Genomic DNA, 13,132 nt, shown 5'->3' with positions numbered 1-13,132 from the left:
AATATCCCATTTACACCATATAACTTGAGCATTTTGAACAGCTTTCCTCTTGGCACCTTGTCATATGCCTTTTCCAGATCTCCAAAACTTAAATATAGATTCTTGTTATATTCCCCATGATTTCTCAGCTATTTGTCTTAAAGTGAATCAGATCCTGACAACCTCTGTTTGGCCTGAATCTAGCTTGTTCTCCAAGCTTCTCCTTCACAATTTTGCTTAGCCTTTCTTAAGAATACTTGCATAAATCTTACTAGGGACACTCAGTAGAGAAATTCCTCTGTAATTCTCACATTCAGCTTTATTCTTTTTTTATAGATGGTTGCTGTGAGCACTCTACTCCAATCATCTGGAATTCAACCCTCTGACCAGGCTGAATTACGCAGTGTAGCTACTGCAAGATTTTATACCTCCATATTTGAGCATTTCTGGTCAAATGTCATCTATTCCACATTTCAAGTTTATGATAGCTTCAAGTACAGATATATGTTCTAGATGGCATTCCTGTGGAGTGTTTTCTACCACCATGCTTTGTCACTGCTTGTTTAATTAGCAGTCTTTCAAACTAATTACTCCATACATCAAGAATATTTTTATCCTCAGTTTTCATGGCCTCTTTATCATCTCTAATTCCTTTTATTGTACTCTTTTCTCCATTTGTGAGATTTTTCAATAACCTCCAGAATATTTGACCACCTTCCTGATATTTATTTTCTATGTTCTTACCAAAGTCTTCCCACAACTCTTGTTTAGCTAATTTTACACAATGCTTTGCTTTTCTACATTTTTCTCTGTATTCCCTAAGAGCACAAGGTGACTCACTTACCAATAACTTTTGATATACTTTCTCCTTCTTTTCCTTGACTGCCACTTTAACTTCCTATGTCCACCATGGAGTTCTGATTTTTCTATTCTTGCAGATTACCCCTCACCACATGCCTCTCTGGCTGAATCACTCAAAGTGTTCTTCAGGGTTTGCCACTTAATCTCCAAGGTTTGGTTCTTGCTTTCAAACTCTTTCAGTTTTTCTTGAATAATGGTTGTATTTGAGTCTACAGTTCACATCTGAGAGCTGCTCAACTTTAATTCTTTTCAAAACTTTCTTACACACTCTTCTTTTCAATATGAAATTTTATCCTGCTCAACACTAAATAGTCATCACTTCCTATTTCAAATCTTCTGTGTATTCTTGTGTCCTGAACCAGTGAGAAAACATCACTATCAACTATAACATAGTCAGTGAGACTTTTCTTATTTCTTACATTTTCTCTCCATGTGAATTTGTGCTTTTTTATGTTGGAACATGGTGTTAGTAATAGTCTACATTCTGAGCAGAAATAGACTAGTCCATGTCCTGAGCAGAAATCTAGCAGGTATACCATTATTATTAGCTTTGCTCTTTTCTCCAGATTTTCCCAAAACATTCTTATATGTCAGGTAATCATTTCCTACTCTGCTGTTAAGATCTCCAATAAGGACAAAACCTTTCCTCTTCCTTAGTAGAATTTTCTGTGGTACCATAAGCACAAGTCTCATTGTCCATTTCCCCATTTTGATATTAACCCACATCACTCTACTTGATATTGTCTGCTCTTCAAGAAGACTATTCTCATATTTAGTGTTTAATATTATAGTTACTCCTTTTCCCAGATTGTTAATTGCCTGAATATTGCCTGTATTTGTTGCTTATTAAGATCTCACCTGTTTTTTGTTTTGGTAGCATCTATTATGTTGATCTGGTACTTATCCAGTTCTTTTTATATCTCCATTTCCTTAACATTGATGCTTCTTATTTTGATGGTGCCAATCTTGATTTCTGCTGATGTTGAGTTGGAATTTGTTCATAGTTGAATTTTTGCTGTTTGCCCTGATTTTCCTTTATGAAAACAATGAGGGCCTTGTTTAGCTTGGAAATACCCTAACCTGTATGAAATTCCATCATGTTGTATGATCATTTTGAGTTATGGTTTAAGGCATAAGAATACAATTCTTCATTTGATAAACCTTGTAGGTCTCAAAATCCAAGCTCCAAGGTTTACCATAACTCTTGTCTTAAATGCTGTCTGCTTGCCATTTCAGAGTTGGGTGCAAACAACCTAGCAAACTTCATTGCTACCAAAATATAGTCTTATTTCTCCTAAAAAGATATCTCCAGTCAGGATCAGATTTCTTTTCTATTCTTGGCTGATTTACACTTCCAGCCTTTCATGGTGTACAGACACACACAAACAAACAAACAAACAATCTACAGCCTCCTTATTCTCCCAAAAACTTGATAGTCTTTTTCCATTGAGGCAAGATACTGTACCTGTACAACTAATATTATGTAAATCCCAAATTTTTCCATCTTAGAATAGTGTTTTCACATTCGAAATAGTGCATCTGTAACATCTGTAAAAATGCTTTCTGTCATCCTTATCCAGAAGAGAACAGTCTGCTTTCTTTCTCTTGCAGAGTCACTTTAGTCACTTCCTTATAACTATCTCCTTCTGTTTTGTTCCTTTTCCATAGGTATTTGCATGGATGCTGTTTTTCAGGACTTGCCTCCCTTGTTCCTCCATTCTCCTGAATGCTTCTAAAAATGCAAGCAGTTGCTAGCATTTTTAGAAGCATAAAGCTACATCCATACACAGTTCAGCTTCAAACTTAGAAAACCAACTTCTGGTCCTCCTCCATTCCATCTAACTCTGTTTTTAAAACTGCCTTCTTCATGCTGTTCCCCCCCCCCCCTCCCCAGGACTATGGCTTTCAGCTTCTCAAAAAGACATCAACAGATTCCTCCTTTCTCCTTAATGACATGCCCACACATGGTACTGTTGCCATATAGGTTTTGCAACTTAGAATGGTTTAAAAAAAGTAAATGGCACACTCCTCTTCTCCTCCTTTCTCTTCAGCATGTAGTATGAGTGATGCTAAAGAGATTCATACCTTCTCCTCCTCCTCCTCCTTACCAGAATATAGTAGTACTTAAGAGGTTCCCAAGACAAACTCCTAGATACTCAGAACCAACTCCAATAGGGATGCATTATGATTCTTCTCAGTCAGCTCGTATATATATATTCCTTCTATCCAGATCATGCCTAGAATGACTGAGTAGTTTGGTATATGGGAGGTGATGGAGCTATGAAGGCAAACCAGGATGCCTCTCCCATGCAACTTAATGAGGACAAAAAAAAAAAAAAAAAAAAAAAAAAGAATCAAAATTATGTGTCAAATGTGAACAAAATGAGAAATATTGAATAAAGTAAATATACAACATCCACAGTTTACAAGTGAAGCTTCAGATGAAACTGATCAAAAATAAATTACTTACAGTATGAGTCACAAGCATATATAGGGCCTAGCTTTTTGTCATCAAAAATGAAACAGCACATACTATAATTTAATCATAGACTCATTTGCTGAGAAAGCTCACAAAGTAAAATTTGAGGATTATTATTATAAGGTTTCAAAACATTTGTATTTTCACCAAATAGAAAATAAAATTTTACCATGTTTCTGACAAAATTTCTTTGCCCAAAGTTCAAAGCAATATTTTTTAAAAGTGCAAATGTTTGGAAACCTTATAAGAGTGGCACAAATTGGCTTCCATGGTCACTGCTCCAATGAATTGGGAATCATCATTCCTCCACTTTCTGTGGATGAATGATGATTACCAATTTCTTATTCGATTTCTTTTCCACCTGTTAATGCAAGAGCAGTAGCTGCCCAGCCCAGCATTCTCTTTACTGTGCAACTGCAAACACACCACACCTACTTATCTTCTCCCTCTTTTATTCCATCCATTCTGTTCCCTGACTGATGTGCTTATAGGTGTCTCAACTTCTCGTGTATGCAATCAATATACAAAAAAAAATTCAAAATTATTCCCATCCAGTTTCCAAGCCTTGTTTTTCCAGCAAGTGTACTTTTTTATAAGTAGCATATTGCAAGTGGCTTTAGACAAAAATTGTAGTTTCATTCTTAAACTACAGTGAAGCTCACAGGAGCTTCACTGTAGGTTGCAAAACAAACATTATAAGTTGCAAAAGAAACATTAACAAATCTAAATCTGATTTCAGAGGAGCTAGATGAAGAAAATTCTCTTTTACAAATGGCAGTTATGTCATCTGGTCCCTTGCAATTGTATTCAACTTCTGTTCATTTTTCTCCCACTTCTCTTTTTCTCACCCAGATGCACTCTTATAACGACACCTAAAGACTTCATGGATTTCCTGGCATATCACGCTTCTCCCTCCAGCTTCTGCATGGCTTGCCGAGGCAACTCATTGTATCCTTTCTGTGACCTTTTCACCAGATAGAAATCTCGAGTAATTTGGATATCAAAAAGGCTCCTGATGGTCTCCTCCCTTTCTCAAATTGTTTGATAATTGAAATCTAATGAGAATGATGAAACTATGAATTTATTGAGCTGTTGTGAGCCAAACTTAAGAAGTATGTGAGCAGAAGGAACTCGAGGTCAAAGAGTATTCAATCTAATTATGGTGTCAGAAGAGGTTTTATTTAAAGCAGGGGTCTCCAAACTACGGCCCGCAGGTCGGATGCGGCCCTCGATATGATTTTATCCAGCCCGCCAATTGGATTAATTTTTCAATAAGAATCTGCAAAAAAAAAACACTGGGTGTTGATAGATTTCAAATGCATTAATTTAAATTGTGTTCAAAATATGTTCCCAAATAGCAAAAAGTAACCGTAATTCAAGTTATGGTCTTTCTGACTGTAAATGGTCGGTTTAAAATGGACTAACGAAGAAAAAAAAAATTTAAAAGAATTCAAAACGAAATAAAAAAGTTACATCTGAATAAACTTTTTATCAACAAAAAAATGTATGTCGCACGAAATAAGAACACTTAAAAAAAAAGTTGGTAAAAACATGGTTAAAATGAACTAATGAGCAAAAAACAAAATAAAAACAAAATTTCCCGATCTGTATTCATTGACAAAAAACTCGAAGTTATACTAAATTAAAAAAAAAAAGTTGCATGTAAATTGTCAGTGTATATTCGGTTGAAAAACTAATGACTAGCAAAAATTTAAACAAATTGTTTCCCAAATGGAAAAAAATGAATTCAGCTATTTCAAAAAAAAAAAAAAAGTATCAGTTCACGCATAGAAATTGTCGTGATAAGATTTTTTGTGGTAATTTTTACAAAATTTTTTCATTGTCAACATTGTCATTAATATATGATAATTTAATCTCACATACTCTGTAATCAGTTTTTATCTGCTTTCAATAAAATTCATATATCTAGTTCTAGAGTTTTTTTATTACTATGGCCCACTGAACAGTGCTGAAGTACCCAATGTGGCCCTCACAGCAAAAAGTTTGGAGACCACTGATTTAAAGGCTTAACTATTTTATCTCTGGTTGTGACAGCAGTCATGCAGTATTGACTCAGGAAGTGTAAATTTATGAATTTTCCACTCAGAAAAGGTTACGTGTTGAACTACAAATCAAGAAACTGACCTACAAATAAGTATGCTGAATTCTATTGGCCATGGTATTGTTGTTGCTTGGGAATAGTATCAACAATGCATGGAAAGCATTTAAAGAATACTTAAGTAATGCAATATTGAAGAAATGTGTTCCTAGAGTTTGAAGAATAAATATGATAGGAATGAAATGAATGTGTTATCTTATTAAGCAAGACATTCATAAGAAAAATATGATGTGGAAGGAATACCATGTGCATAAGGATGATGTTCATTATGAAAATTATAAGGTGCAGACCAGAAATTACAACTGTTGTATGGAAAGCAAAGTGAGCATGAAACTGGCTCCAAGCTAAAGACTACCCGAAAGAATTCCATCGTTATATCCCAAGAAAAGCAAGAATTAATATGAAAGAATAACTCTGTTTGAATGCAGATGGTATGTGGGAATTCAGCAGAGATTGTTTACCTAAGAAGTGTCCATTTTGCTAAAAACTATCAACCTGATGTATGCAACATTGTGCTCACTGCTACTGCTTCACAGGATGAAGAAACTCCGGTGTATCAGTAGGATGCACTAAAACTGTTGCAGAAACTGAATGAGAATTCGGCACTAAGGGCTAGGACTGATGGGATATCAGCACAATACTAAGTATATTCAGCTGAACTGACTGTTCCTTTGACCAGACTATATAATTTGAGTCTCGGAAGAACAGCGGAGATTCCACAGAATAGAAATAATGTAGGGTCATCTCATCACATAAAAGTGGTGCAAAGACTAATGTATCCAACTATTGATCTATTAGTATTCCTGGAGTAGTGGTGAAGATTTCGGAAAAGTTGGTTAGGAATTGCATTCAGAAATGGATTGATGGAGAATCTATACACTATGCAATGAACAGCATGGGTTTACCAAGGGGAGGTCATGTGGTTCTGCGGGAAGTCTTTGCTATTGAGACTACATTATGATGTAAAAAAAGAATTTTAATAAAAATAAGCAATTAAAACTTGACAAGTTTCATAAGTCGTAAGACTTGTGTCATCAAGGGTAGTACTGGTAAAAAGTTTTACACAACAAAAGCCTATTAACAATTAATTACACATTAGATGTTTTGATAATTTCATATAACTGATATACCAGAATACGAATGGTAAATTCGTTACTGCATGTGTGTTGGAACATTGGTAGTTGTTTTTGTTATCATGTTCTGTAAGTATCACGCATATTATATCCTAGGTCCGTGGCAGTTAAATTTTTGATGAAAGCAGACCATACTTAGTTGTAAAATTCAGCCTTGATTTTTATTGCACTGTGTAGGGATCCTAAGCATTTGTGAGGATCCGTACACATTAAATTAAATTAAATTTTCTTGTTAAACAGTTATGATCAATATATGACATTTTTGTGTTGCCAAAGTACTTGATGTCCTGTAGTAGTTGTGTGGAATGCCAGGCCTGATTATGCTCTCTTCTCTTTTTTTTGGTGACTTTTATGTGTTCAGACATGCAGATCTCTTCCAACCTTCCTGTATGGCCTATATAACAAATGTCACAAGAACAGTGAATCTCATAAATGTCTGGTTTTGTGGAGTAACATGAAGGTTTTGGTGGATGAAGGAATCTATAAAAAAAAAAAGCCACGTAAAGTGACTTTTTTTTTTTTTTGTAAAGGTAAAAAAGCCACTTTTACATTGCTTGCAGATAATGCAGCCACTTTGTCTGTGACATTCTTGATGTAAGGCAGTGTGATTGCATTCTTGAAATTTTGTTTAAGTAAGGGAGTTGCAGGAGATGTATGAAGAATTTTTCTAATCATCTTGGGTTCATAACCATTAAGTACAAGGTTCTGTTTTAGGTAGTGAAGTTCTTTATTCCTTTTAATTGGTGTGCTTGATATATTGTATGTCCTGTCTCATAAAGTTTTAATTATGCCTATCTTTTGTAATAGATGGAGGTGTGAAGTGACATTTAAAAATCTTCCTGTTGTGTTAGGTTTTCTGTATATGGAAAAAGGATAACCTTATTTTCTTCTTCGTTTACTTCAAATCAAGGAACAGTAATTTTTTGTGCTGTTCTAGTTCAAGAATGAATTTTATATTGGGATGTAAGTTGTTCAGATAATCTTTGAAAGTAATTAACTCATGCACTGTTCCTGACAAAAAAATGAAAATATCATTGATGTAACATGACCAAAATTTTGATTTATTGTGATAGTTTTTTAATGCATTAGTTTTGAAATTTTCCATAAACATGTTGGCTAAGGCTAGAGAAATGGATGGTAAGTCCTTCTTTTTGTTCACAATATTTGTCTTGAAATATGAAAAAAGTGTTTTCCATACAGTGTTTGATTAGTTCTACAGTCTCTGGTGTTCACATATGCTCCAAGATAACGTTTACGTATTTTCACCTGGTTAGGATATATTTTTCAGATGATTATATAGTCTAATTAATATCGTTCCATATTGCCTAGTATAGTCCATGTGTATCTTCTTCTTTTTGGCTGTTCAAATATTGTATTTGCTATGGTTAGTTTGTGGCTTTTACAGAATTCAATGAGTCTTTCTCCTCTGCATTCCATCATTTACCTAGTCCAAATTTGCCAGTAATCTTCTCTTCTCCCTCTCCAACAACTGCATTCCAATCTCCCATCAAAATCAAGTTTTCTTGATTAGTCTCATCAGTACTTCTTCAATCTGTTATATACTTCTATTTCCTTGTCGCAGTATCTTGTTGTTCACATGTATATCTGAATAAGGGCTAGGTCTCTTAGTTCTGTTTGAATCTTAATAAGGATTATTCTTTCATTATATCCCCAAATGATTTTAATCTTATGTCCTAATTTCTTATTTACCAGGAATCCAACACCTACTATGTCAATTGGTGAACTCGAGTACATCATTCTGTAATTTTCACTGTCTGGCCAACTTACCTCGTTAACTCCAAGATTGTCAGTGTTCAGTCATCTCATTTCCATGTTTAAGTTTTCTAGTTTACCACATTGCTTCAAAGAGCTCACATTCCAAGTATCTATTTGACAGGGATTTTGCTGGTTGACCTCCTGAGAAGCCCTGCAATGATTTTCTCTCCTGCCAGGGACAACCCTCCAGTTCTCAGGAGGAGCTGGTTTCCCTCACTTGGTAATTCTTTAGTTCAACTTCCATGCTATGTAGTCTTAAGAAAATAAGGTGTGGTTCCCATTTCCTTCCAACTCACAGTAATGTAGCCATTAAAGACTTCCCATTGTCCATGCCTACATTTGTCTGGTCTTGAGCCTTGCTAAATTATTCTTCAGCCTCAATCCAGTACTGGTAACAAGTACCAGACTCCCTGGAGGTCTCTCTTAATAATTATAATATGTGCACAGAACTAACACCTGTGCTATGTCATCTCTATATTTTATTATATGCTGGGAGAGCGTGGCAGTATTCTGTTATACAGTTACATCCTCCCAGCCTGTGCGGCAAGCCTATATTCAGTCCATTCCATGAAAGAGAGAGTGAGATAAGCCTGTCATACCCATTGCCCTCACCTCAGTGTTCTAATTAACTTCATCTTCTGGAGAGACACTAGCTAATTTATAATCATTAGTACAATTCCATCACGGCAGATCTAGCCTACATCATCCACTATACACGTGCCAGGGAATGATTTGGAGAATCTGTTGCTGCTGAATTGACATTTCCAACACATTAATGTGGTTCAAATTAAGGGGATATTAAATCCCACATTGTTTTAAAACCGAATAAGAAACTCAAAGATTGGAATTGGAGAGCTTCATGCCGAATATATTAATACATTATGGAAAATACCAAAAATAGTGATCAGAACTTTCCCCACCTTTGCAATGAGTTGCCCGAGATTGTACTACGTACTGGGACCACTTGCATTAGCTCACGCTAGTAACCGCCAATACTTTTATAGTTTACTATACTATATTCGGCATGAAACTCTCTGATTCCAATCTTTGAGTTTCTTATTCGGTTTTAAAACAATGTGGGATTTAATATCCCCTCAATTTGAATAATGTTTATATCGCCGAAATGAAGCCTATTGGCTCTTTATATTTAACTAACATTGATGTGGTTTTGCATGGCGAGAGCAGGTCTGTAGTTTGTCATCCTATAATGCTGGCACCCCTTTGTTGGGTTGCCAGCATTATAGATTGGGTTGCTAGTCTTCTCTCTCTCTCTCTCTCTCACACACAAATCCATAGTTTTTACTACTCACCTGACAAGACCAATCTGCTTGAGCTGACATTTACTTTTGTGCATTTCCTGGCACAATTACATTAGATCCTTAGCTTGCTCAAAATCCAAAAAACTTCTTGTTTTTTTTTTTTTTTTTCATTTGATGTTAATTTTCATCTCTCCAGCTATTAACCTAAACATATTCCATACCAATGTATCTTAGAATAACTTCCTTCACATTTAGAATAGTGCAGTTTGGCTAATCATTTCTCCCATTTTTGTCATGCCTACAATAACAAACAGCAGCTACCCAACTACTAACCCACCAACCCAACCTCACATCTGTCTTTCATTTCCATCTATTTGTGTTCTCTGGAATTGCTTTTCTCATAAAGCATTTCTGAACGGCTGCACCCTGCAGTTATTCAAATGGAGCATTAATTCCTTCACTCTTAACCTCTGACATATTGATCACTAATTTGCTATGGTTCTTGAAATTAGTATGTGTGTTTATGCATTATCTATTCTACTGCTGCTTTTTTTAATTATTATTCTTTTATTTTTAACAGAAAGCTAGATGAGGAAGAAAACATTGATATTGTTGGATTGGTTGTTTATGTTGGTCGATACGTTCGAGAGTTATGTAGAAGTAAGAAACATTTTATGGAACGTTCTTTCAATAATTTTTCAGTGTAAACAGTGCTTCTAATTAGGAATAACATACCGTAATATATATGTGTGTGTGTGTGTGTGTATGTAAATTTTTTTTTCTTAATCATTGGTTTCTGATTTTGCTCTTATAGTACTAATAGGAATATTTGAATGAATTAAATAACAAATAAATAATAAGAATGAATTAAAATAAATATCTAGAGTACTAAAATAAATTCTGAAAAAACTTATTTATATTGTATTTATTGCATCTGAGAAATTGCTAACCCACCAAATGTTTTAAAACAGTGTTTTAAAAAGTAAATACTGTATGTAAACTTAAATACTTAACACATACCTTGTAAGTAAACAGGCTGAGATAATTTTTTTTTTCCAAAGTAAAAGTTTAATGGATTCAATTCTCATCTACTGCAGCAGTTTCCAAACTTATGTCACCTGTTATGTATGCATGTAAATATGTTAGATTGCTGAATTAAACAAGTAGATATAGTTATAAATAAATGTAAAAAATAAGTTAAAATGCAAAATAAAACAAAATAAAACTTGATAAAAAATATTAAAATAAATTCTTAGCCCACCCATGGTTCAAAATCTACTATAGTTTTGTAAAAAAAATTTCGTGAGTGGAAACAACTTTAAAAAAATCTGTGTATACACATATCCACAAGCTTATAGCCTTGTAACCAGTAAAAGTATGAGAATTCCAAGTCTTTAATTCACTTGCAACATAATACTAAAACACATGGATGCAAGTGGTTTAATAATACTATATTAAATTCAAATATTTTGATCTGAATATAACCAATAATTCAGCAAAATGAGCAGCAATGGATTTCAAATGATACAAGTTGATCAGTGGTGGCCTGTACATTAGCACCGCGACACTGCCGCTCCCCCAAGGAAAAATTGAAAAAATTAAATTTTGTTTGTGTTTATAAATAATAACAATGCTTACAACATTATATAAATGCATTACAACCTGTTAAAGGTTACAGCTGTTTCGACAGTGATTGAATAGTTAATAATTGGAATTGTTCGATTAATACTTTAGATTACAAAATGGATACACTGCAATCTAACGCAGTGTCAGAATTATCACATTTGACCAATCGCAGCCAGACTCGCCGATATTCATTTGCACTTCTCATTGCATGTAACTAGTGAATTGGACACTGCTCTTTGGGCAGTGTATGCTTGCGTGCGTTAACTTTACTGTAATATGCTTTTTCTCTCTTATGCTTTCTCATTTACTCTTCTGCGTACTATGTTTATCTACCCTTTGCACTACGAGTCTTATGCCCGAGATACTAGAAAATTTATTTAATTTAGACTGCACCACTAATATCATTTAATTAGCATAAAACTCAATAATACAGCCAGCAGATTTCTCTCTCTCTAGCACAAATTCCTTCAATAAAACTTTACACAAACAGTCATGGTCTATTCTTTTACTTAACTTTATGCTTCAACTATATCACTTAGTTTCCCGTTCACAAGTCCAATTTATTTAGGAACAGTGCAGTTGTAAAAATAAACAAACACGCAGCACTCTTTTAACAAAAAGAACAAAACAATTTATTTACATTACTATGAAATATACAGAGGAGACCTCCACATAGCCTTTAAAGGAATGCGGAGAACCGACCAGGGCTTCTGACCTAATGTCCAATCCTCACCTTCTCGTGGTGCACCCTGTTGGGTATCTACTTTGATACTGAACGAACGAGGATGGGCTGGCAATTTGGGATTTAGCCGACCAAATTGTATTCTTATTGGTTAAACCAAAATAAAAAATGATGGTACAACATGACAAAATTTCATGCCAGCTGGGGCGTCGCCCGGTTAAACAAGGCCCCCATTGTTTTCGCCAGGGAACCAGGGCGAACAGCGAAAAGTCAGCTACTGGAACAAATCTGAAAACAAACCCCAACTCAACATCACCAGAGTTAAAGATCGGTACTATCAACGTAAGAAGCCGGAATGGCAAAGAAATGGGGCTAGCTGAGGAATTAGATAAGTACCAGATCGACATAATATGGGTGACTGAAACAAAAAAGACCAAAACTGGTGAGATCTTTCTGAGCAATAAATACAAAATGTTATATTCAGGCAATGACAATCAAGGAAAAGAAGGAGTAGCCATAGTATTCAACACAAAATACGAGGCTAATCTTCTTGAATGGCAGTCAGTTTCAAGTAGAGTAATGTGGGCAAATATGAGAATGGGGAACTGGACAATGAGTCTTATTTGTGCCTATGGTCCCACAGAAGGTTCTACTAAGGTAGAAGTGGAGGAATTTTTTGAGGCTTTAGAAAAAGCAACTGACACAATGAAAAAGGAAAAGTTGGTCCTTGTTGGGGATCTAAATAGTAGAGTAGGAAATGATTGTGAGACATACAAAAATATTTTGGAAAAATTTGGAGAAAAGAGCAAAGCTAATAATAATGGCAAATATCTGTTGGATTTCTGCTCAGGACATGGACTGGTTATTACTAACACCATGTTCCAACATAAAAATGTGCACAAATTCACATGGAGAGAAGAGGCTAGGAATAAGAAAAGTCTCATTGATTATGTTATTGTTGATAGTGATGTGTTCTCCCTGGTGCAGGACACCAGAGTGTACAGAGGATTTGAAATTGGAAGTGATCACTATTTAGTCTTGAGCAGGATAAAATTGAATTTCATATTGAAAAGAATAACATGTAAGAAAGTTTTAAAGCGAATAAAAGTTGAGCAGCTCTCAGATGTGAACTGTAGACTAAAATACAGAAATATTATTGAAAAGAAAATGAAAGAGTTTGAGAACAGGAATCAAACCTTGGAGATTCAGTGGCAAACT

At 34.8% G+C, this 13,132-nt stretch overlaps 1 protein-coding gene across 1 annotated transcript in view; it reads left to right on the top strand.

Annotated features, from left to right (window-relative positions):
• The window catches only part of LOC150099931 (RPA-related protein RADX-like), a 273,154-nt gene that overhangs the window by 128,217 nt on the left and 131,805 nt on the right, over positions 1-13,132 (top strand). The window contains exon 8 of the mRNA XM_090403019.1: positions 10,187-10,266. Coding sequence (XP_090259145.1) covers positions 10,187-10,266 — 80 coding nt within the window. The remainder of the gene's footprint in view (positions 1-10,186; positions 10,267-13,132) is intronic.

This window comes from Typopeltis vanoorti, chromosome 13, assembly GCF_054136105.1.
Source record: "Typopeltis vanoorti isolate ZY-2024b chromosome 13, IOZ_Tvanoo_1.0, whole genome shotgun sequence".
Lineage (NCBI taxonomy): Eukaryota > Metazoa > Arthropoda > Arachnida > Uropygi > Thelyphonidae > Typopeltis > Typopeltis vanoorti.
Note: the sequence above shows the minus strand (reverse complement) of the source record. Positions and strands in the feature narration are given on the sequence as shown.